At 42.8% G+C, this 24,896-nt stretch overlaps 2 protein-coding genes across 3 annotated transcripts; one reads left to right on the top strand and one right to left on the bottom strand.

Annotated features, from left to right (window-relative positions):
* Positions 1-485: 485 nt before the first annotated feature.
* Positions 486-14,121, top strand: akt3b (v-akt murine thymoma viral oncogene homolog 3b). Of its 2 annotated transcripts, XM_029624830.2 has the most exons (15): positions 486-786; positions 2,506-2,586; positions 3,142-3,476; positions 5,325-5,450; positions 7,255-7,366; positions 7,771-7,918; positions 8,056-8,187; positions 8,751-8,816; positions 9,113-9,181; positions 9,631-9,753; positions 9,972-10,100; positions 10,670-10,884; positions 11,362-11,449; positions 11,795-11,897; positions 12,205-14,121. In XM_029624830.2, exons 3-15 carry the CDS (start codon positions 3,431-3,433, stop codon positions 12,288-12,290), a joined length of 1,443 nt encoding a protein of 480 aa, XP_029480690.2. In that variant the 5' UTR covers positions 486-786; positions 2,506-2,586; positions 3,142-3,430; the 3' UTR covers positions 12,291-14,121. The 2 variants fall into 2 exon arrangements, with proteins under 2 accessions (XP_029480690.2, XP_029480691.2); XM_029624831.2 differs by lacking the exon at positions 2,506-2,586.
* On the bottom strand, positions 14,112-24,652 carry pus10 (pseudouridine synthase 10). Its single transcript, XM_029624828.2, has 18 exons — positions 24,511-24,652; positions 23,860-23,992; positions 23,339-23,605; positions 22,886-22,972; positions 22,393-22,427; positions 19,385-19,499; positions 18,900-18,976; positions 18,643-18,688; positions 18,372-18,436; positions 18,160-18,245; positions 17,775-17,900; positions 17,046-17,102; positions 16,878-16,954; positions 16,629-16,684; positions 16,421-16,538; positions 16,089-16,231; positions 15,806-15,905; positions 14,112-15,507 (listed from the first exon to the last, which is right to left on the bottom strand). The coding sequence occupies exons 2-18, from the start codon at positions 23,983-23,985 to the stop codon at positions 15,469-15,471; spliced, it is 1,620 nt and encodes a 539-aa protein (XP_029480688.1). The 5' UTR covers positions 23,986-23,992; positions 24,511-24,652; the 3' UTR covers positions 14,112-15,468.
* Between the last annotated feature and the right edge of the window lie 244 nt (positions 24,653-24,896).

Consider the following 24,896-nt stretch of genomic DNA (forward strand, 5'->3'; position numbering starts at 1 on the left):
TAAATCAGATATGATCAGACAATGGCATATTATTTTCCAAACATGGGATGGAGATGGATATATATATATATTTTTTTATAGTTCAAATTGTCCCCAAATACAACAACCTATCTGAATGGATTTGTTGCAGGTTCTTGTGATCTTGCTGTACCAGGAGCTGCAAGTGTGTTCCTTGTCATGCTCGATGAAGTAGGCTAGACTGGTACGAGAATCTTTAAACAAAGCCCCCATTCAGATAGTGAAAGATATGACTTGAATAATAGGATTCCAAATTAATTCATTTGAAATAACAAATCTCTAATGTTTTATCAACAATAATCACAAATTAATCTCGCTGGTTTGAACAGTGTCGAATGTCTAAATGCCTTACCATTGTCATGACCAAGTGTAAACCTATACTGGATTGCATCTCTGATCATGCAAACATACAAGCCAAGGGGGAGAGGGACCAACAAAAGCCGGGGACCAACAAAAGCGAATGGATGCCGTGAGGAGAGGGAAGTCGTCCGAAATCTGGCTACATGTGACGTCACGAGATTTCCTTAGAACAAGCGGCAGCTGCTGAAGCTAGTCGCAGAGCCGGGGAGGACTATCGCCGCAATTTCTGTCGACAAAGTATTATTTTCGGGCATTATAATTGGCCGCAGCATCAGCAGCAATGGATAGATCACGGTCCTCCTTCTATTTTTATCACTGACTGACTGTTCTTTCCAAATATTTTGCTGCGTTGGAAGCACGCAAGCGCTCGAAGGGGGGTGTCCCTAACTATCATTATTCGACTGCCAGGTAAGCTATGTCACTGTAATAAATACTCATTATAAAAATTAAAGCAGAACGGGTTTAAGAAGCCCTGTGTTTGGGGTTCATTATTTTGGGGCCTGTGGAAGCATATTTTCAACGTAAAATGGGTGGGAACAACCGTTAGCCTGTAGCGGGCTAACTAGCATGAATGCACGTCATTTGCAAGTTTGGGATGTGATGCTGCTGGGATGCTGCAACGGGAGGGCTCGGGCATTCTCAAGCGTGAGCTACAATGATGGGGTGGTGTTACTGCCTGGCTTCGGCCCAGTTTTTGAGCCCTAAACAAATTGTCTTTATTAAAACATAAATCCACATGTTTCTATGGTCAATATATATATTTTTAAAAAACGATAATGACCTAGGAATAAATGTAGGAAGTCGTAAAAAGGGCAAAACGTCAAGAGGAGACAGCTAGCAGCTAGCTGACAAACGTTTGCTACGTTCGTTAGCCTCGTTCAGTGGCTAGCTAGCTCGGTTTTCAAATTATTCCCCCAAACACTTGACATTTTATCTGTTTGGGCACGTGAACATTATTTAAAAATCACCCTTTACCCAGTAATGATTTTGTGCCTCTTATTATTGTTGTATAATTAAGTGTGTAACGTTATGGCAGGCGGATGTTATTATGTAAGAGCAAATGACACCACACGCCCTTGAAACAAAAGCTGTTGTTTCAATATTTGCTTATTTCTATGTGGTGCAAGGCCTATCCATGTCTTGTACATTGATGGCAGAGACGATTATTGCGGAAAAGGTCTGCACATGTGACTTGTAATGGCTTCTAAAATGAAAGTCTGGTCATGTCAGCCATTGTTTTTGTTGTCATTGGATTGATATAATTTATTTTCCATCCCAGAGCCAGGTCTTTCACATCAGTCGGCTGCTTTTGACAGGTATCCAATCCCTGACAACAAAACACTGTGCAGTTTTCTCCTAGTACAGTAGTAGTGCTTCACTTTGAACAAAAATAAACTCATAGGTTGTCACAGGCAATTTGGCCTCTATTTTGGCGCCTTGTATCACTGGTTACTCTCCACAAAGGACATGAATTGGACCACAGAAGCGGTTTCTGAACTTGAATATGATTGTGTACCCAGAATGAAATCCTTTTGTAGACTAAGCCTACATAATGCTTTTGACATGCTGGCTGCTTTTCCCATCGATCACCTATTGGGATTTAGACTGATTGACAGAGGTCCGTGCTAATGTTTTCATTGTTGTAGCCAATAGCCATCATACTTAGTCACAAATATACGCAGTGAAAAGTAACTGAAGATAAATGCTTTTAGAGACATCAGACTGGCTAGGTTGGGATTCAAGATATATACAGTACCAGTCAAAAGTTTGGACACACCTACTCATTTCAGGGATTTTCTTTATTTTTTACTATTTTCTACATTGTAGAAAAATAGTGTAGACATCAAAACTATGAAATAACACATATGGAATCATGTAGTAACCCAAAAAGTGTTTAAAAAATCAAAATATATTTTCAAATAGCCACCCTTTGCCCTGATGACAGCTTTGCACACTCTTGGCATTCTCTCAACCAGCTTCATGAGGAATGCTTTTCCAACACTCTTGAAGGAGTTCCCCCATATGCTGAGAACTTGTTTGCTGCTTTTCCTTCCCTCTGCTGTCCAACTCATCCCAACCATCTCAATTGGGTTGAGGTCTGGTGATTGTGATTTTTTTTTTTTTTAGACCAGGTGAAAGGTTCCTCCAACACCACTTCCAGCAGCATCTGGTCTCCCATCCAGGGACCAAACGTGCCTAGCATCAGAGGTACGCTAGCAGTGGGATGCAGGGTAGTATACCCTGCTGCTAGATCGGGGCTATTTGGTTCTTTCATTGCCATCAAAGCACATATGTCGCTCAATCAAACAAAGTCTATGTAGAGTCCTCAAGGCACACATTATCTAACAGTGTCGTAGATACTCAGAACATCTAAGTTCAAAAGCGGCAAAGCCTTGCGTGGACCTTATAGGCGGCTCTGACCTTGCCTCTGATGTTGTTTGTGTATATCCTAACAGACCATTTAGAATAATCCATCCGAACTAGAATAGACTCAAGGTGGCCGTAAAGGATGTGTACCTTTAAGAACATCTGATCAATGGCGCTGCATAAGCAGTTTTAGGCCCGCCAAAGAGCAGGGAAAGAGAGGAAAGGGGACAAATCTGCTGGTGGGAGGGGACGGGACGGGAAGCGCATTCTGGGTCTTAACAATGACTCCAGTTCTCACATAAGTGTTTGTAAAGGAGCGGGGATGTAGTGTGTGTGTGCGGAGAGCGATCCATGGACCTCCTCTCCCCCCCTTCTCTCTCCCCTGCTTCCTTCCAGGCTGAGTCACCGCTGGAGTGCCTTGAGAGAGCAAAGGAAGACGTGGAGAACAAGAGTGAAAGAGAGGCAGTGTGAGAGAGACGATTAGGGGAGTAAAGAGTGAGGGGAAAACAGGAGTAGAGAGGGCCAAGGAAGTTGGGGAAAAGACGGCCCGAGACCACACACACAGAGACGGAGTGAGGAGAGGAGAGTGGGTGTGTGTCTGAGGAAGAGACAGCAAGGTCAGGACTGCTGACCCCCCCCCCCCCCTGGGTCTGAGCACTGGGCTGACGGTCAAGGCGAAGCCACTATGAGCGACCAAAACGTTGTCAAGGAAGGCTGGGTTCAGAAGAGAGGTGAGTCGATTGATTTGATGATCGGTGATGTTTACAGTCTTTGAAAAAATATATATTTTTTCACAGTTCACATCAAGAAAACAAACACCCCTTTTCAAACACCCCCAGTTTCCACATACCTGTATATCCATAAACATGGAAACAAACAGGGAAGGGAATAAATGGAATATTGTATTATTATAACCAGGGGTTGGAACCAAAATCATTTCCCCAATCGTTTCGTTCTGAACAGAACCATTTTTTTGTTGTTGTTACGTTCCACTGTTCCAAACAGCAAAATAAAGTTCTGAACCAGTTTGAAACAAAAAAAGTACTGTTTATATCGTTCCTTTTTAAACCTCTGAAAATAGAAAATAAAAAAAAACATTTAGTTCAACATTAAATGACTTCACCAATCAGTGTGGATAGAGCAGGGCGAGAGATGCGACTGAAATTTTGAGGCGAGAGAAGATTGAGGAGGAGGCTTGTCTTGAAGCACAGGGCATCTTGTTATGATATGCATTATCTGAATTAGGCCCACAGAATTATACCTACGGAGAAGCGGCTTCTGTCAAGGAACTTAAAATTTCTTTGAACTTCCTAGAGTTGGCTTAATGTTGGACTAGAGCTAACGTTAGCTAGCTAGCTAACAAACTTGTGTGTGCAGAGCTGCACTAGAATTAAAAACACGTCTTAACTTTTGTTAATTCATCCAATGTGAAACGTGATAACTATAGTATCCTTAACTAGCATTGAAAAAGTTAATCCATTCTTCTCTAATTAAAATTGTCTCCCTAATTTCTGAATCACACTTGTAACGTCATCAGTAGCCTATGCTTCGGAGGGGCAGGTAGCCTACACACACTGGCAAAGATTTCCAGTTGGCAGGTCGACACGGGAATACGTTTCCGAGTGACGAAGTAAGGGCTTTGCATGGGCGGTTTGTTGCCATTTTTATGGGACCAGAAAAAAATGCCCGGAACATAAAATAACATTATTAACTGATTCCCATGATTTTAATATAACGGTTCTGTTCCGGAACAGTTTAGATTACTTTAGTTTAATTTTGTTATTTTCCGGTTTTCGGTTCTGTTCCCTGAACCAGTTCCAACCCCCTGACTTATAGCTAGTATGCACAGCATGTGGTATGGAGGATTTTAAGCTGTGTTGACTGGTTGAACACATGGATTGTGTGTGCGTGCAGTGTGTGTGTCTATATACACAGCCTCAGGCTGTGACACTGCCACAGACACATTTGAGCTCTTGGAGGATGGCTTAACTCTCCAGTTCCTTCCTTTCAGAGGCCAGGAGCCACTGAATTGTTTCAGGCACTTTTGTGCTTGTACAAAATTCAGTTAGTCTTCTAAACACTGAAGGGTAGCAAGTGTTTTAGAGTTAAACTAGTAGCAAACAATCCATTTTATACTTGTATTTTTGCACACTATGTCACTTGTGGTTAAAAATAAATAAAAATAAAAAACTTCAATGATACCATATAGCCTATTAGCAAGATGGACCTCTTCTACAACAGTGTCCACATGGACATCTTGCAAGAAAACACCAGCATGGACCCTCGTGTATTAATTAATTATGTATTAACCTGCTTGAACCATAATGAATCGTGCCATACTGTTGAATGAAAATGCACTTACTTAAAGCCGTACATAAGGGTACATCCCAGATGGCATCACATTCCCTTTATAATACACTACTTTTGTCCAGGGCCCATAGCCCTGGAACTATAAAGGAAAGATTGCCATTTAGGATGCAGTGAAGGTCTGACCACTGCTACAGACAGTCAGTCAGTAACTATAAAAACTGATAGACTAAGTTTCCAGTATGAACCAATCCCTGCTGGACTTGTTGCAGGTGAGTACATAAAGAACTGGAGGCCGCGTTACTTCCTGCTGAAGACCGACGGATCCTTCATCGGCTACAAAGACAAACCCCAGGACGCAGACCTGGCCTATCCCCTCAATAACTTCTCTGTAGCAAGTAGGTCCTCCTCGCCTTTGTCAGTCTCCATTTTAGACCATTTGGGGGTGGTTTCTCAGACACAGATTAAACCTAGTCCTGGAATAAAAAGCAAGCATAATGGAGAATCTCCATAGAAAATTATTGACTCCAGGACTGGGTTTAATCTGTCCCGGGAAACCGCCCCTTGGTGTGTTGGGTGTATTGTATTACAATATACATTGCCTTTGGAAAGTATTCAGACCCCTTGACTTTTTCCACATTTTATTCTAAAATTGATTGAATCAATAAAAAATCCTACACAATACCCCATAATGACAAAGCGAAATAGGTTGTTCTAATTTTTTGCAAATGTATTAAAAATAGGTCCCACAGTTGACAGTGCATGTCAGAGCAAAAACCAAGCCACGAGGTCGAAGAAATTGTTTGTAGTGCTCCGAGAAAGAATTGCGTCGAGGCACAGATCTGGGAAGGGTACCAACGCATTTCTGCAGTATTGAAGGTCCCCAAGATCACAGTGCCCTCTCATCATTCTTAAATGGAACAAGTTTGGAACCACCAAGACTCTTCCTAGAGCTGACCGCCTAGCCAAACTGATCGATCGGGGGAGAAGGGCCTTGGTCAGGGATGTGACCACGAACCTGATGGTCACTCTGACAGAACGCAAGTTCCTCTCTGGAGATGGTTGTCCTGCTGGAAGATTCTCCCATCTCTGCAGCACTCCACCCATCAGGCCTTTATGGTAGAGTGGCCAGACCAAAGCCACTCCTCAGTAAAAGGCACATGACAGCCTGCTTGGAGTTTTCCAAAAGGCACATAGACTGTCCATAAGAAACAAGATTCTCTGGTCTGATTAAGCCAAGATTGAACTCTTTGGCCTGAATGCCAAGCATCACATCTGGAGGAAACCTGGCACCATCCCTACGGTGAAGCATGATGATGGTGGCAGCATCATGCTGTGAAGATGTTTTTCAGCGGCAGGGACTGGGAGACTAGTCAGGAATCAGGATCGAAGGAAAGATGAAAGGAGCAAAGTACAAATAGATCCTTGATGAAAACCTGCTCAGGACCTCAGACTGGGGCAAAGGTTCAACTTGCAACAGGACAACGTCCCTAAGCACACAGCCAAGACAACGCAGGAGTGACTTCGGGACAAGTCTCTGAATGTCCTTGAGTGGCCCAGCCAGAGCCCGGACTTGAACCCGATCAAACATCTCTGGAGAGACCTGAAAATAGCTGTGCAGCAACGCTCCCCATCCAACCTGACACCAACCTGACAGAGCTTGAGAGCATCCGCAGAGAAGAATGCAATAAATTCCCAAATACAGGTGTGCTAAGCTTATATACCCAAGAAGACTCAAGGCTGTAATTTCTGCCAAAAATGGTCTGAATACCTATGTAAATGTGATATTTCAGTTTGTATTTGTAATAAATTAGCAAAAATGTATAAAAACCTGTTTTTGCTTTGTCATTATGGGGTATTGTGTGTAGATTGAAGGTGAAAAACTATATAATACATTTTATAAAAGGCTGTAATGTAACAAAATGTGGGAAAAGTTAAGGGGTCTGAATACTTTCCAAAGGCACTGTACTACATTTGACATTTCATCATTTAAAATATCAATGAAGGTTCCTATGTTAGGCAGTGTGCACTCCCTAGAGCCAATGTGTCCCTGTCAAACGTTCAGAGCTAAGTAGTGGTACTTGAATATAGTACAACACTATATTCTGTTATGCTTTGTCATCTTTATTTTTTACCTTCTATCTCCCACTTCGCTCTCCCTCTTTCTTGCCTCTCTCCTTCTCTCTCTCTCTCTCTCCTCAGAATGTCAGCTGATGAAGACTGAGCGGCCCAAGCCCAACACGTTCATCATCCGCTGTTTGCAGTGGACCACGGTTATTGAGAGGACATTCCACGTGGACACGCCTGATGAGAGGTGGGTCACCCTCTCGCTCACTCCCTCCTCTCTCCCTCTACTACAGCCTTGCCTACTCAATATTTCGCTTTTAGGAAAAACGCCATTGAAAAATGAAGTGAAATACCTAAACACTGTTTAGATGCTGCTAAAACGTATTAATCTAAACATAAAACTTCCACAGCAGCAGTTGCATGTTTTGACGTAACTAGTTTTAGCAAACCACGGGAGCATCCAGACAGAATGGGGGTATGTCTCTAGATTTCTCCATGGCATTTGTTTTGTACCCTGCACTTTTCTAAATGTGTGCTTTCCTCAGCATACATGCATACATACATACATCTCTCTCTCTCACACACACACACACACACACACACACACGGTATAGCAGTGTATTAAAGTGAGCTGCTGTTGGTTGGTTCCAGGGATGAGTGGGCTGAGGCCATCCAGATGGTGGCTGACTCCCTGGCCAAGCAGGAGGAGGAGGGGATCCTGTGCAGCCCCACGTCGCAGATCGAGAACGAGGTCAACGAGGAGGAGATGGACACCTCCACCAGCCAACACAAACGGAAGGTGAGCCGCCCTGGGGACTGAGCACAGGTCATACATTGGTAGATAGGCACGTAAACACCAACCAAGATTGTCTCTCTCATCTCAATGAAGGCTTCTATCTTTTCTCCTGTACTTTCATCTTCTCTCCTCTCTGACAGACAATGAATGACTTTGACTATCTGAAACTACTGGGCAAAGGCACTTTTGGGAAAGTCATTCTGGTGAAGGAGAAGGCGAGTGGAACTTATTACGCCATGAAGATCCTGAAGAAGGAAGTCATCATCGCCAAGGTACTGGCTGGTGTAAAGCAGTTTTTCTCAACCTAGGGATCCAATTTTATTTGTCACATGCGCCAAATACAGCATGTGTAGACCTTACAGTGAAATGCTTACTTAAAAGCCCTTAACCAACAATGCAGTTTTAAGAGAAATGCATGTTAAGTAAAAAATAAAAGTAACAAGTAATTAGAGCAGCAGTAAAATAACAGTATCGAGACTATATACAGGGGGTACCGGTACAGAGTCAATATGCGTGGGCACAGATTTTTCAGTCGAGGTAATATGAACATGTACATCTGCAAGCTCTAACTGTTTTTTTTCCTGCTTGGAAGTACATTTAAACTTGCACTATAGAACTGACTAAATGAGTGTCTGACCATTCCACAGACTGGAGATCGAGAAACACTGTTTGAAAGAACTGAGCCCTGTTGGAATGGATGCAGATATCGTCATTTGGCACCTTTTCACCTTCCACATCCTAACATTCTGTCTTTCTCTCCTGTTCTCTATCGCTCTCTTTCCCTCTCTCTCTCTACCCCCATTTCTGGATTTTCCTCTCTTTCCTTGTAATGCAGGACGAAGTTGCTCACACCCTCACAGAAAGCAGAGTGTTAAAAAACACCCGGCATCCATTCCTAACAGTGAGTATTGTTTAGCAAAGACTTAAAGGCAAACTTTATACTGTAAGCCTGTATTATTCACTTGGAGGCCATGTCTCAAATGGCACCCATAGGGCTCTGATCAAAAGTAGTGCACTATATAGGAAATAGGGTGCCACTTGGGATGCATCCACAGACTCAGTCAAAAGCAAAGTCTGATTGAATAAACAACGTTAAAGCTGTTCTACTGTTGCACGTGTCATTAGATATGAACATCTGTTTGTGTGGATGTAAAGAAACAAAACAACAGCGATGATGCAACTCTTATTTTTCTCCAGTCTCTGAAGTACTCTTTTCAGACCAAGGACCGGTTGTGCTTCGTCATGGAGTATGTAAACGGAGGAGAGGTAAGGGATGCCTGTGCTACCTGAGATACATGGGGAAAGATGAGCACTTTTTTCCCCAGACACTGTAGGTGTGTTGATGTGGATTCCCTGAGACAGTTGCACCTTCCTCTTCCACAATGTAGAATTCTTTCCGGGAGCCAAAGTAATTATTTCCAGGGACCGTCTCAGATTAGGAATGCTGATCTAGGATCAAGTCCCCCTCTTATTCATTCAAATTTAAAAGGCAAAACTGATCTTATATCATCACTCCTACTCTGAAACGATATGTGAATACTGGCCTAGGACATCTTTTTTTAGAGAGCTATTAGTGAATGGAACTATACCGTTATATGCCGATGTGTAAATATATATTTGATTTTAACATAACTTTAAATAATTGTACATTTTGTTACGTGTTTTTACCATTTATTCCTTTCTTTCCCGTTTAAATTATTTTTTTCCCCCCGCAGCTGTTTTTCCATTTGTCAAGAGAGCGAGTGTTCTCTGAGGACCGCACGCGATTCTACGGAGCTGAGATCGTCTCCGCTTTAGACTACCTTCACTCTGCCAAGATAGTGTACCGCGATTTGAAGGTACATGCATTCATATGGACAGTCATCTCTATATCTATCATAACACCATTCTACAACTTCTCTTAGAGGCGAATCCTTACTTCCAATCCTAACTAAGTCCAATGGGAGACTAAGTGAAAATTTGACTTAAACCATGTAAAAAGAGCATGCTGTTGAGGATGGATATATTATTGGGGCATATATTCAACATATGATATGGTATTTATGCTCATTGACAGCTGGAGAACTTGATGCTGGATAAAGACGGACACGTCAAGATCACGGATTTCGGCCTCTGCAAAGAGGGCATCACAGACGCGGCCACCATGAAGACCTTCTGCGGCACGCCGGAGTACCTGGCTCCAGAGGTCAGAGCTCACATTGATGTACACTACACTACCCAAAATGCAATGTTGTAAGATATGTCCAGGTTTTCTTATGGGAGGAAATATTCTAGGTGTCTAATATATACTAACTACATACTAATGCTGAGTAAAGCGGGGATCGACTGGCAAGAGTCAAAAGCCCTTGCACGGAAAAGAGTGAGGTGGAGAGAAGAACGTTATGAATGCTGTATGCTCCCGAGGGGGCCCCGATGGTGGACGCCCATTGCTCCATGCTCCCAAAGTCACATACTAATAAAATGTAGTGTTATTGGTCACGTACACCTATTTTTCACGTTATCGCAGGTGCAGCGAAATGCTTGTGTTCCTAGCTCCATCAGTGTAGTAATACCGAACAATACACAGAAATCCCCCAAATAAAAAGAGGAAATATCAGAACAAGCCATGTCAGTCTGAAATATATATGTATGTGGTGGTGTGTATAAACATTATGGACAATATATATGCAGTTGTTATATAGGATGAGCCTTGACTAGAGTACAGTATATACATATGAAGTGGGTAAAACGCACTGTGTGATGTCCCTATGCTAGGTGCTGGAGGACAATGACTACGGCCGGGCGGTGGACTGGTGGGGTCTGGGCGTGGTCATGTATGAGATGATGTGCGGCCGGCTGCCCTTCTACAACCAGGACCACGAGAAGCTGTTTGAGCTGATCCTCATGGAGGAGATCAAGTTTCCGCGCACGCTCTCCTCTGACTCCAAGTCTCTGCTCTCCGGCCTGCTCATCAAGGACCCCAACAAACGGTACAGACACACAGCGAGAGCTAGAAACAGACGCTCGGACACACAGACAGACAGACAGACAGTGCGTTGCATGCATGCACTAAAGTAAGAGAGATGTACACACAGAGGCACAGATACACATACAGAACAACACACACACACCAAGGCTCCAGTGGGGGATTATATGAAGCTGGGTCAGTGATCAGCCAATAAACTCTGCCAAATAGTTTTGACACACTGCATTTCCTACTTCATAACAGATCAACTTGAAATGGGTTATTGACTCATGCTAATCAGCTAACCAGCCCTCAACTGTAACTTCCCATAATTTAGTATTTTTTTGTATAGGAGTTACTGGCTCACACTGATCCTACTTTATGAAATACTACCTTACCAGGATTCCAGGATTTGCACCTAGCTCATGTTCTTGTCTTGTTTCATTCACGACAGGCTTTATAGAAAGTGTTCACATTTGTACGTTTTTAAAATTTCCGACAGACTCGGTGGCGGTCCAGACGACGCAAAGGAGATCATGCGCCACAGTTTTTTTGTGGCAGTAGACTGGCAAGACGTCTACGACAAAAAGGTGAGTCTTCTTCACTTGACCACTTATGTGTACGATTTCACGATTTCTGTGCCCTCCCACTGACTTTTGAACAAATTCGGACTATTCCATGCAGGTCAAAATGACTAGCGTTTTTCCAGTCAAATATGCAAATACTGACATGTCACACACGAGGCACGGACATTAGTATGTCACTGTGGTCCTGTATGGCTCAGTTGATTAAGCATGATGTCAAGATCTTTAGTTTGATTCCTGCTAAGGTCACCGATACAAAAATGTATGCACGCACTAATGTCAGTGGCTTTGGATAAAAGCGTCTGCTAAATGTATTACATGTGACAACGGTGTCCCCTCCCTCTCCCCTAGTTGGTCCCCCCCTTCATGCCCCAGGTCTCCTCAGAGACGGACACCCGGTATTTTGATGAGGAGTTCACGGCACAGACGATCACCATCACTCCCCCGGAAAAATGTAAGTGTCCGTCGGCTCCCTCAGCACGGGTCGGCCCACTTTTCTTCTGCCATAGACTCCACCGCAAACGGACAGGTCCATTCGTAGCATATTACCCTATGATACACAGCAATTACTATTTGAAAGGATGATTAGTCTGTTGACTTGTTGGGTGTTATTTAGTGATTATTCTAAGATAACTGTTACTCAAGTGCATCTAATTAATGAAACTTAATTGCAGGTTATAACAGACTTAACTTAATTAAGTTTGTTATTGAGCCCAGACGTACCTGTCCTTCTCCCCCCCCCCATTACTCTCTTTCTGCAGACGATGAAGACGGGATGGGCGAGGGTGACAGTGAACGGAGGCCTCATTTCCCACAATTCTCGTATTCGGCCAGCGGACGGGAGTGAAAGTCATTGCCAGTCAGCCAGTATTGCCCCCCCGCCGTTTCGAGGAAAACACGTAGCCATTTTAGGAAAAGTCTCCCCTCTTTTCTCCTTCTCTGTATTCAAGTGCAGACTGGGAGAAGTCGTCTTTTTAGGGACTATAAAAGGGGTTTTGCACAGTGGGATAGACTCAAGCTGGTCTCTCCACACAAAAAAAAAAGTATCTTACATTTTCAACGCTATATACTGCAGAAGGCAATGTTTTTGTTATGTATTTTTATCCGTCAGTATTAGGTTGTCGACCTGTTACGTTCTTTGTCCGTTTTTTATTTTATTTTCAACTTTTTTGCACTTGGTTTGGAAGAGCCGTTCTAGGGAACAAAACCAAAAATGTTGCCTTACGTGTGCAGATGTTTCGTATCATACAGACAGGGTTTGGGTCGGGGGGCTTGTGGCTCATTCAAACTATTATTTTTCTCATATACAATGCCATGGCGGCGCACATTCTCCAATCCCATGGCAACGAGAATCACTGTCTACTAAAAACAACAAAAAAGACAGAACTGACGGAGTTTATTTCTTTTCATCCTTTTTGACCTTTTCATTTTCTGCCAGAGATTTCTACTTGGTTATTGTTTGACAGAAACACTAAACTGCCAGATACTGCACGGTTCACTCAGGCAACACAGAGCACAACCGCATTCAACTCAGCTACCAGTTTAGCTTTACACACCCATCAGGGAAAAGCTACCATGAATATACAAGCCTTTTTTGCATCTTTTTCCACAGTCATTTGATTTAATAACTTATTTTCATAGCTATAGAAAAAAGTGGTATGGATATTTACACAAGGTATGTGGCTTATACAGGTCCACCTTGTGCTGTCATCACACACACACACTAACATCAGAGCCAGCTCTGAGCTCTGCTGATATAACTTGTGACAGACTATGAAATCTGTATCTGTAAAAAAAAAAAAAAAGAAGCATTATCTCCCCATCAATCACACACACACACATACACTTGGTTTTCTTCCCAAATCGACAAGGTGGGCGGAAGGCATCAATAATTTCTAACCATGTTGGGCCACAGATCATGTGAAACTGAGCCATGAATATACTTGTGTATGATGATAGGATGAGAACTGTGAGAATGGAGAGAGAAAAGGAAAGCAGTTCCCCCCCCACACCTTTTGTGATGTAAATATGCAATGCCTTTTTTTGTTCTTAGTGGCGTCTTGGCCAGACATGAACTTATGTGTGTGACTGTACTTCAAGCTTGCTGACGAGAACCAAGACCGGAGGAAAAGAAAGACTGAGAGCTACATTTTGGGTTAAAACAACGTAAACTACAATGTTAAAGACTGGCTGGAAGCTCCCATTTTGTGGCTGTCATCGTCGCCTCGACCTGTCTGTTCAGAAGAGGTTTCCATGGAGATGAGACCTCTTTTCGCTGTTGGTCGAATGGATTGACACACATTGTAAATGTTTTATTTTTCCCTTTCCAATGGGACCATGGTCAATTCTGCAGTGATATATGGTTACATCAGGTTGTTACCATTTTCCCCCCCCCCCCCTTTTTATTTTTTTGTACCATAGTACTAGTTTTATTTATGTTTGTCATTCTAGACAGTGTTACCCAGTCTTGTTCAGAGTCAAAAAGGCACCTCTCTTTCAGCCGCTGAAGGACGATATTGTTGGATGCATTACTAAAGTCGTTTTTTTTATCCAATTGTTTTTTGATTGTTTGCCTGTTTGTTTTCTTACCAAAACATTAGGGCAAGAAACCAATAGTGGACTTGCATTGCCGTGGTAGTATTTATTTTGAATTAAATTAAAGAATACATTTCAGGGTTTTTCATGGTGTAAATCTTTTTATTTTTATTGCCCTTCTGATATTTCAATGAGTGTGTTCCCTTTGGAAACCAAAGGAACCAAACAAAATAAAACAAACCGGGAGGAAGAAACTACTGGCGCATTTCCACTGACAGATTTACCCGTGTTTTACCCAAAAGGCTCAGCCTTCTTTTTCCATCTACACGGGCCGTTACCAGTGTCTCACTGGGCCCCGGGATCTTTTTTATAGCTTGCATTTACATAATAATGGCAAATTCTGAACTTCAACACCTCAAAAAGCACCAGTCTTGAACGATGCAAAGGTCTGTGACTCTGCTCACCACAAGTCTTTAGTGTCACTCTCCTGATTGAGACTGAGAGCTTACATTAAAGGGATACTTCGGGATTTTGGCAGAGGCCTTTATCTACATTCCCAGAATCACATGAACTCATTGATACCATTTTTCTCTCTCTCCAGTATGAAGGAAGCAATAAGTAGTTTCACAAGCCAATACTAACTAGCGTTAGCGCAGTGCCTGGAAAACTATGGGTATCTGCTACCCATACACTTCCAGTCATTGTGCTAACGCTAGTTAGCAACTCCCTTCAAATGGCACAAAGAGAAATGTTATCCACGAGTTCCTGTGATTCCGGGGCAGTAGATCCTGAAGTTTACCTTTAACATAAAACACTTGTGGACTTGTTCAAAAAGTATTCCTTTGTGTGCACAACAACATAACCCAGGCCTTTATTTGGATGGGATGTACAATGGGGAACATTATGCTGATGGGAGACATCACAATCAAATATTTTCATTAATACAAAAAAGTATAGCATTACTTTTGCCTATGGGACAATCCATGGGTAAATAATAGATTTTAAGGCTGAACAAAAACTTCTAAATTAACTGAGGAAAATACACACAAAATACTGACCATATACTACTGCGATGCTCTATAAAAGGGCTGTTCAATGTCTGTCCTGGAGGGCTGAAACACTTCTGTTTTTCATCCTCTGCTAATAAGGGACTAATTCAGACTTGGGACACCAGGGTGCAATTAACTTGGATTGTAGTTCTTTCCATCAGCAGTGCCATTCACCCCCAGTCCCTGCCATGGCTCTCAAAGACATGTATATCTAAGATCAGTTCAAGGCCTCAGCGCACGTGCTGCACAGATTCAGGCATTTCAAAATCATCTGTATTGACCTCAAGAAAAACAAATATATTGACACTATCCATATCATCTAGAGATCAGTGGAACTGAGCTAAACAGAGTTGGTGGTGGTGGGGGTCCAATAGGTGAAGGTATGGCCCATCAGAACTAGGGCTCCTTTTGGCATCCCCAACAGCATCAGTGAGACGAGGCTCACTCCGGGATGGAGGGTGGCCAGTCCACATCTACAGACTGAGGAACACACAGAGAGAGAAAGACTAAACTCAGAAGAACCCTTTTGAGTCACCTGCATGTTCAATCATAATTCGGCAATTTCCCATATTTGTTTCCTTAGCTTGAAAGCACAGACTGCTTTCAAGTTAAGGAAACCAATATCGAAATAAGTAAAATCGCTTTATCCCTTTAAATGATTAATTAACTTTTCAACTGTCTCAATATTTTTAATACAATCATCCCCGTGCACTGCGTCTTATTTTAATATCCCACAAAAAGCTAGATACATTTATTGTCAACTTTCTAAAATACCCACCTCAACGTCCAGCTCTAGGATATCAGTCTCAGTCTTCAGCAGATCACACAGATTGGGTTTGGTGCGACCAAAGTCTCCGTGGACAAACTCCTTGATGTAACTGGGAACAGCTAAGGTAAAAGACATTCGGTGAGTTGTTCAAGATAAAAAAAATCTAATGTGTTATTGTGTGTGTAAGTATATAACTGAATGTGTCTCAACCTTAACACCTCCCTTCTTGTGTGGATTTGTGTATGACTATTGGTGTATCGCACTGTTTCGCTTCGTTCTGTGTAAAGGATACGTCCCTGCCTGCGTGCGCAGCTTCAGGTGGAAGTGATGCGCGTCCAGGAAGCATGTACTCATGGTGTGGATGACGCGCTCTCTGACGGCCAGCGGCCTGCGATGCAACACTCTTAGTGGCGTCTTCTGAGCTAGCTTCAACTCCTATATGACCAAGCCAAAGAATATCAACACATACTGTAGGTAGAACTTTATTTTAAGGTACTGTTTACACTGAATGAGTAAACCAAAGATTATAGAACACATACCATAAAATAAACTACAACCAAGATGTTTAACCACTGATTTTATATGCAAATATAATGTCGTTTAAAAATAGCATTTAACACTCACTTTGGTTTCCTCTAAGAACGTGATGTCATCTTTGTTGATGGCTTTCTGGGTCCATATGAGGGCGGTGTACGACTTGGTCTTGTCCTCCTCACCCTCCTTCATGTGGCCCATAGCATCTCTACACACACACACAAACAGTATGACCTGTCAGCATCATTCTTAGGTCTCTGGACAGAAGTGAGACCCATTTTTCTACTGCGTCGCTCACCTGCTTACGATCTGTAGATCTCGTACTCGGATTTTGTCTGAGGACTGGTTGATGGTCTGTGAGAAGAAAAGATAGGGCTGTGGTCAAGTCCTGTGTGTGTGACCCTGCAAGAGATGCTGTGTGTGTGTGTGTGTGTGTGTGACCCTGCAAGAGACGCTGTGTGTGTGTGACCCTGCAGAGACGCTGTGTGTGTGTGACCCTGCAGAGACGCTGTGTGTGTGTGACCCTGCAGAGACACTGTGTGTGTACCTCCTGCAGCTGTCGGACCTCTGCCTTATTGAACCTGGCTCTGTGAGGATTTAGCAGCTCCAGTGCAAACGGACGACCTGCGAAGGGGGAGACACCTCCGTTACACCCCACATTGACGGAAACAAGGACTGAGGATGTGTGAACATACATGTATGTTGTGTGTCTGACCATTTCCAAGTGTCCGCACATCCACGTCCTCCCTTCCTGAGGAGGAGAAATTAAACCCTGCGAAGAGCAGAAGGACAAGAGGAGAAAGACATTACTTGAGATACCAGATTCATTCACCAGTGTGTTCTTTTGGATCTGTCTTTCTTATTGACTTAGATAGACATTGGATCATTGCATCTGTCCCATTATGGCATCAGTGAGAGCATGGGCAGTGCCATTTAGGCCATCTCTTTTGAATTAGTCCATTTTCTTCTTCTACTTCTATGAATTGGCAAAAGAACTGAAAGGGTGCATACTGCTACCTGTAGTGTGTTTGAGCAGGTATGAAGCAAAGGTTCCTGATTGACTACCACCTGCAGCTATGGCATGTTTGCTCACGAGTATAATTCATTGGCTAATCCCTTCTGATGACCTGGATGGAATCATGTGATTCTTCATTAACCCATAGGAAGTCCCACCAGTTGACTACTTCAAAATGGTGGAAGTTCTCAATGGCGCTGCCCATGCTAAAACAGGCTTTTGGGCCCTCTACCTATCTCTATGGTCTGTCTATCACAAGGTAATAATTTGTAGAGCCTACCAGGTTCAGTAAGGAGAAAACGTTTAGAAACTGAGCGAAACAAGGAGGTTCTACCTGAACTCATCCAATAAGCACACATATTTTTGTTTCCTGTTGCAAAACATTTTGCTACGGTTTGGCCTTCTGAACACCACCCAGTATACGCTCACCCTCGGCCCGGAAAGAGGAGAGGAGGGGGGCAGCGATTAGCTCCTCCACCGAGGACTCCATCCTCCTCTCTCCGTCAATCACCCAGGGGGTCTGGGGCAGGGTGCGGGAGAACTTGTTGTACCTCCCTAAAAACACAGGGACAAAAAAGGAGTCAATTCAAACCCTAAAATCCCAAAGAATGAAGGGTTAATCCTAACTTTTCCTTACTTAGTCATGCATTGATGTCAATGGGGGACTAAGTGAAAATTTGACTTTGTGGATGTTAGGATTTGCCCCCAACTGAATACATTCCTGAAGTGTAAAGTGAACGGACCCCACTCTTGATAATCTGAAAGCCCTCCTTTGGTTCAAATCATCCAAAAGGGATGTCATAAACAACCTTACCCGCCACAAATACAGAAACGTGAAGACACTGGACGTCTTGAGCGATGCATTTGCTCGCTGGCCTTGTAGGGGGACATGGGAACTTTCTAGAGAGAGAAAATAAATATCATTAAGCAATACATGTAGTTAGATTGTGAATTCCCTCAAAAGAGTGAAGACAGAGAAACAGTTAAAAATAAATTTAAAAAAGCAAGAATAACGTGATTACTTACTTTAGAAACTTCTCATCAGAAACCTTCTCGAGGGCTTTGACCACGGCCATTCTAGTGAAGACATTCTGTTGTGAGACAATAAACTAGTGATCAGAGAAAAGACAGTAACACAGAGAGATATGGAATGACAAAGAATGAGTGGTATGTCGCCATTGGTAACAAAAAAGCAATTGGACGAAAACATTTACAGAACTTACCAAAACCATTTATACCAACGACCCATTTTGCTCAAATGTCACGTGACATGGCTCCAATTGGCTTTTTCACTCACCTGTTTGTTCTTAGTTGGTCTGAAGCAGTCTGAACAGATGCCAGCCCTGATTGCAAGAATAAAGCAGAGAAGTAGAATGTAGTTTCATAAAAATGCTACATTACATTCAATATTACATGTATTTTTCTATGAGTCAGTCAATCATTTCTTCCGCAAGTCCGTCCATCCATCCCTCCCTCCCTTCCTCCATCCATCTAGCTGTCTAGTCAATCTATTCATCTTATCTATTCCCTGAGTAGTGTTATTGGAGGACTTACAGGAAGTGGCAGTCTGAGTCTGTCTCTGGGTGTGTAAACCCCACGCCCACCTCAAACTGTTCAGTTTGTCGATTGATCTGTGGGATGAAGAGGAAAATAAAATGTAATAAAAATAGAAGAAAAAAAATCCAGAATAAAAATTAAATCCCTTCAGGAATTCATATAATTTTGTCACTTACATTTGATCTATTTGCCTTTATTTTACCAGGGTAAGTTGACTGAGAGAACACACACAGTACTAGCCTGAGTGCAAGTCGGTTTGTGCCGCCATGTCAACTCCCGGGCATGTTTTTCTTGTCAATAGCAATCGACTTGACAAGGCCACAAACAGATCTGGGACCAGGCTAGCTCATTACAATTTATTGCTATAGACATAAGTAGTGCATTATATCATAACTGTATGACAAGTCTTTTTCAACAGCAGTGTCTGACCCATCAGCAAGTGAGGCTACTGTATGGCTACTTCCGGGTCATGGGTCACTGACCTTGGTCACCACAGGTATGCCCCCCAGCTCTTTGGACACCAGACCCTGCATGGTCCACTTGAAAGCCTCCTTCACCTGGATGACATCATCCATATCGAGGCACATAGACTTCTCCCTGTTTGGTAACAAATTCAACATAATTAATTCAAGTATTAAAAACCCCTAATGTCGATGTCCGTGCCCTGTCAGTTTAATCTAGAGATACTGTTTTTTTGCATTGGATGCACCTTGATCCATCACTTCCGCAGTGGAGGTGAAAGGTGACAGAACTAGAGCAGTGTTTGTCAGACCATGAGACTTCGGCCTACTCACAAAATTATCTGTAGTGTCTGAACGGTTTTTATTGGAAAGATGAGACTCTCACAAACACAATGGTGTTCTCCGTTTTACTCTACGACCCCTGAAGTCGGTACAGCAGATCTTCAACTTCTGTCTGTAGCGTCCGAACAGTTTGGGCTACACACTCATTTGATTTATTCTTTATTTTATTTTACCTTTATTTAACCAGGTAGACCAGTTGAGAACAAGTTCTCATTTACCACTGCAACCTGGGGCCAAGATAAATCAAAGCAGTGCGACAAAAACAACAACAGAGTTATACATGGGATAAACAAAGGTACAGTCAATAACACAATAGAAAAATCTATGTACAGTGTGTGGAAATGTAGAAGAGTAGGGAGGTAAGGCAATAAATAGGCCATAGAGGTGAAATACTTTCAATTTAGCATTAACACTGGAGTGATAGATGTGCAGATGATGATGTGCAAGTAGAGATACTGGGGTGCAAAAAATAAAAAATATGGGGATGAGGTAGTTGGGTGTGCTATTTACAGATGGGCTGTGTACAGGTACAGTGATCAGTAAGCTGATGCTTAAAGTTAGTGAGGGAGATATAAGTCTCCAGCTTCAGTGATTTTTGCAATTTGTTCCAGTCATTTGTAGCAGAGAACTGGAAGGAAAAGCGGCCAAAGTAGGTTTTGGCTTTGGGGATGACCAGTGAAATATACCTGCTGGAGCACGTGCTATGGGTGGGTGTTGCTATGGTGACCAGTGGGCCGAGATAAGGCGGGGCTTTACCTAGCAAAGACATAGATGACCTGGAGCCAGTGGGTTTGGCGACTCATATGAAACGAGGGCCAGCCAACGAGAACATACAGGTAGCAATGGTGGGTAGTATATGGGGCTTTGGTGACAAAACGGATGGCACTGTGATAGACTACATCCAATTTGCTGAGTAGAGTGTTGGAGGCTATTTTGTAAATGATATCGATCGGTAGGATAGTCAGTTTTACGAGGGTATGTTTGGCAGCATGAGTGAAGGAGGCTTTGTTGCGAAATAGGAAGCCGATTCTAGATTTAATTTTGGATACGAGATGCTTAATGTAAGTCTGGAAGGAGAGTTTACAGTCTAACCGGAAACCTAGGTATTTGTAGTTGTCCACATATTCTAAGTCAGACCCGTCCAGAGTAGTGATGCTAGGCGGGCGGGCAGGTGCGGGCAGCAATCGGTTGAAGAGCATGCATTTAGTTTTACTTGCATTTAAGAGCAGTTGTTGGCCACGGAAGGAGTGTTGTATGGCATTGAATCTCGTTTGGAGGTTTGTTAACACAGTGTGCAAAGAAGGGCCAAATGTATACAGAATGGTGTCGCCTGCGTAGAGGTGGATCAGAGAATCACCAGCAGCAAGAGCGACATCATTGATAAATACAGAGAAAATAGTCAGCCCAAGAATTGAACCCTGTGGCACCCCCATAGAGACTGTCAGAGGTCTGGATAACCGGCCCTCCATTTGACACACCGAACTCTATCTGAGATGTAGTTGGTGAAGCAGGCAAGGCAGTCATTTGAGAAACCAAGGCTGTTGAGTCTGCCGATAGGAATGCGGTGATTGACAGAGTCGAAAGCCTTGGCCAGGTTGTTGAAAACGGTTATGATATCGTTTAGAACCTTGAGCGTGGCTGAGGTGCACCCATGACCAGCTCGGAAACCAGATTGCATAGTGGAGAAGGTACGGTGGGATTCAAAATGGTCAGTGATCTGTTCGTTAACTTGGCTTTCGAAGACTTTAGAAAGGCAAGATGGATATAGGTCTGTAACAGTTGGCCAGCCATAGAAAAATGGTTATTGAAATTCTTGATTATCGTAGATTTTAATTTTAAATTTATTTGACCTTTATTAGGCAAGTCAGTTAAGAACAAATTCTTATTTTCAATGACGGCCTAGGAACAGTGGGATTAACTGCCTGTTCAGGGGCTAGCAGATGGGTCGTCGGTGACATCGCAACGGAAAAGCCTGTTGAAACCACATCGGACGTTTACGTCGGCAGACCAGTCGTGATGGATCGGCGGGGCTCCATGTCGGAAATAAAGGGTCCAGGCCAAAATAATATGGGCGAGACTCTCAGGAACAAGTACATGTCGGTTGTTTTGCTCTAGGACGTCCAGAGGCCTCACAAGACTTGTCGGATGGTCCCCCCCCCCCCCCCGTACAAGTTGAAAGAATGAATGGAAGTATATATGGAGACTGTTTAGTCCAAAAAATAACAACAAATGTTTCTTGATCTTTCTTATATCTCTCAGATAGTGGACAGACACTTCAGAACAAACTTCCTTTAGATTTCTTTTGGGGGGAACTATCTGTTGTTCCATGTAGTGAATCTGTTATTCAATGCGTTTGTATGGGCTAATAGCAGTAAGGCCAGATAGCATTTTTCATTTAATTTAATCTTCCAGGGGTCTCAAAATCAAATAGCTAACTGATCCTTGGTATGACCTTCTTAAAACAATTACATATAGCTTAGTAGAACCCCACCCTCCCCCGACTTAGACTCTTACGGGTTAAGACATGACATGACGTTATAAAAGGTAACGTGAAAGATGTGTGGTCATAATATAGTATAGAACACTGTAATATTTCAATGTGATGATACTTTGAGATTAGAATGATTTCTTGAACGGACAGAAATTAGGCTAGATAGATGGATGCCACTCTGGTGAAGCGAACTTACCTCACTTCCTTCTTTACATGCAGCCAACAAGAGTGCTGTAGGAGTGTGGCAGAGAGAGAGGAGGGTACATGTTCAGAAATTAGTAACCCCCTGTCTGTTTACAAGCATCCGTCATGCACACCCTAATGGGAGTGCTACATCTGTAGAAACAATGGCTCTTGCGATTGCACTTCAGTCTACTCTGGAGTAGACAGACGCAGTAACACTAACTTTGAGGTAACTATGCTCTCTAATGGCCAACCCAGGGACATGATACTGCATTATTGACTGTATCGAAGTCTCACACTGCCACACATCACCCTGTATAGAACGACTCAGGTCCAGGCTAGACTGACAGATTAGCTATGACAGAATCAACTGAGGTTGAAATAATCATACTTTTCTATTGAATGGAAGTTGTTTTGAGACAAACCATTTGGATATACTGTAAGCTGATAGGTAGACAATTGCGGTACATCAGTTATCAGCCAAGGCCTACAATGTAACCACTGACCTCTCTGACAGACAGCTGGGCCGGTAGGGAGACGGACAGTACCATTGTGTCAAACTGGTAGTTTTTGGCCTTCACCACCTCTGATATCTGCACACACACACAAAAACAGTTTCATGAACCACCCCCCAAATTGCAGTGTTGGTTCTGGCCTCAAGCTGTGGTATTTGAGGCATATTCTGGTAGCCTGGAGCATTGATTGATGATGATGATGATTGATGATGATGATGATGATGATGATGATGATGGTGGGGTATTTGATCACTAGGCAGGTACTAAGGTCTTTCATTTCATTTTAATCTTCAAGGTTGTGTCCTAAAATGGTACCCTATTATCTATATAGTGCACTACTTTTGACCAGGGTGTCATTTGGGACACACATAAATACATACATAGTCATAGGTGTAAAACAACAGTGGCTCCTAATGCAATAGGATTAATAGTGACCAAACACACCTTTATGGCATAGGCTTCATCACAGAACTGCTGTAGAACTCCCAGGCACACCACACACACGTCCGAGTCCGCTGGCTCGGCGTCGCCTTCCTCCATCACCGTGGCAACCACAGCAGAGTCGCCTTCTGATTGGACGTCTGTCTTTGCGGCATCCATCTTCATTTTTTTACTAGGGGGGTCTTCTTTGTGCTGCTCCAGCACGGCTGCATCTTGGGATTCGTTATTCTCTGAATCACTGACGAAAGCACAAAGTTCCCTTGCTGTATCCTGAGCATGACAAACAGAAGAACATTATTCAGCAACAGAAAATATATTAAAATGTCTGCCAGCAGTTCAGTTAACCAAATATATGACAGCAAGTTAGATCATGGGCACACTTCTTCTAAAGGAGCACACCAAGGCTACCTACAAAGAAGAATGTTGGAGCTACTTAATTGTCTTTGCACTTGTATCTCTGAAATGTCTGTATGTCTGTCCCTGCTTTAAGTGCAAAGACAATACAATGCAGCAAGAGCACTGGCCTCATAAGACTGGCGGTAGGCCGACTGCACACCCAAGCAGCAGAACCTCAGGACACAGCGGGCGCAGCATCCTGCTTCCAGCAGCTTCTTCACTATTGGTCTATCTTTCTCCTTCAAGGGCAACATAATACTGCTGTAAAATGGACAGAGATCATAGATTAATGAGATCAGTAAGAAATTTGAATGTACAGTTATGTCTGGCAAACCCACTACAAGTTAGCTGACAGTAGAACCAGTACTACTGTAAGTTATCTCAGAGTAATATCATATGCACATCACCATGCTCATAACATATCACACACTGTATGGTGAGGTTACAATCATTGGTAGCTGAAGCTAAGCTTGCAAGAACACTTTGCACTACAAATATAGTTATGGGGGGCTATAATCTCTGTTAACCCAGAAGTAAAATGTAATGTGTACTACTGTACAATACTGGACACGGTTGCTTGCTCTGAGACCTGTGTACACATTGCTAGCACTAGGTCACACTCGCAGCGCTGTGTGGATGTTGATGCATTTCATGTTATGATGTGCAGCTAGCCAATACAGCTAGCTCGCTACTGTAGTTTCTAAAATAGCTATAGCTTTATCTGAGAATACAAATAAGCACAAGCTTGCGAAGCAAAAAACAACAAGTCATAAACCTACCTTGAATGGCAAATTAATTACAGCATTTGCAAGACAATCAAATGTTTATGTAGAGCGAGAACACAGTTCAGTCAAAGATAGTTTAGAAAATTCTGTGGTTCAGTCATTTGGTTTCTCAGCATGCAGCTAACGTTACAGGAACAAGACGTCATCAGAGGTAGACACAACTAGTCAAATTAGATAGATTCATCTGCTGATGAGGATGGATTTAATCATTTTGATCAACACCACAAGTCCCTTAATTGTATACAATATCTCTACCAGTACATTTACATGACTGTATATACATATTAATTCGTTAAAATGTACCCCAAAAAAATAGTTTGATGCGCACAGTGTTCTACTAGCCTAGTCTCATCCCACATATAAACCCGCATGGCAAATTG

Source organism: Oncorhynchus nerka, linkage group LG15 (assembly GCF_034236695.1).
Source record: "Oncorhynchus nerka isolate Pitt River linkage group LG15, Oner_Uvic_2.0, whole genome shotgun sequence".
NCBI lineage: Eukaryota > Metazoa > Chordata > Actinopteri > Salmoniformes > Salmonidae > Oncorhynchus > Oncorhynchus nerka.

What these genes read in the sequence shown, in the direction of transcription:
- akt3b (XM_029624830.2), top strand. Translation starts at nt 3,431, where the DNA reads ATGAGCGACCAAAACGTTGTCAAGGAAGGCTGGGTTCAGAAGAGAG. An exon ending in AGGCTGGGTTCAGAAGAGAG is followed by an intron (nt 3,477 to 5,324) that starts GTGAGTCGATTG and finishes GACTTGTTGCAG; the next exon opens with GTGAGTACATAAAGAACTGG. An exon ending in CAATAACTTCTCTGTAGCAA is followed by an intron (nt 5,451 to 7,254) that starts GTAGGTCCTCCT and finishes CTCTCTCCTCAG; the next exon opens with AATGTCAGCTGATGAAGACT.
- pus10 (XM_029624828.2), bottom strand. Translation starts at nt 23,985, where the DNA reads ATGTTGCCCTTGAAGGAGAAAGATAGACCAATAGTGAAGAAGCTGCTG. An exon ending in CATGTAAAGAAGGAAGTGAG is followed by an intron (nt 19,500 to 22,392) that starts GTAAGTTCGCTT and finishes GTTACCAAACAG; the next exon opens with GGAGAAGTCTATGTGCCTCG. An exon ending in GATCTACAGATCGTAAGCAG is followed by an intron (nt 16,539 to 16,628) that starts GTGAGCGACGCA and finishes GTGTGTGTGTAG; the next exon opens with AGATGCTATGGGCCACATGA.